This window comes from Eimeria tenella, genomic scaffold (assembly GCF_000499545.2).
Source record: "Eimeria tenella Houghton genomic scaffold, Eth_scaff2191, whole genome shotgun sequence".
In the NCBI taxonomy this organism is placed as follows: Eukaryota; Apicomplexa; class Conoidasida; order Eucoccidiorida; family Eimeriidae; genus Eimeria; species Eimeria tenella.
Genome location: NW_013542044.1, coordinates 7,644 through 7,905, shown reverse-complemented (window position 1 = coordinate 7,905; position 262 = coordinate 7,644). Strand labels below are relative to the sequence as shown.

Genomic DNA, 262 nt, shown 5'->3' with positions numbered 1-262 from the left:
GCGGCAGTGGCTGCAGCAGCAGCTGCTGCTGCAGGAGCAGGCGTGAGCTCGTGTGGCGGCGGAGCAGCGTGCGGGGTGTGTGGGGTGTGCTGCTGCGCGCAGAAGTGGAGAGCAGCAGCAGCTCCGCTGCAGCAGCAGCAGCAGCAGGAGTCGCAGGCAGCCTCTCCTTCTTCTGGCTGGTGAAGGAGACAGTAGAAAAAAGGAGACAGAACTCAGGAGCTGCTTTGCGTCAGTCCGCGTTCGAGCGTGCGGAGGGCATGCG

General features: G+C 64.9%; 1 protein-coding gene across 1 annotated transcript in view; it reads left to right on the top strand.

Moving 5' to 3' along the window:
• The window catches only part of ETH_00039740 (uncharacterized protein), a gene marked incomplete at both ends in the record, with an annotated part of 3,109 nt that overhangs the window by 590 nt on the left and 2,257 nt on the right, over positions 1-262 (top strand). The window contains one exon of the mRNA XM_013374615.1: positions 103-262. Coding sequence (XP_013230069.1) covers positions 103-262 — 160 coding nt within the window. The remainder of the gene's footprint in view (positions 1-102) is intronic.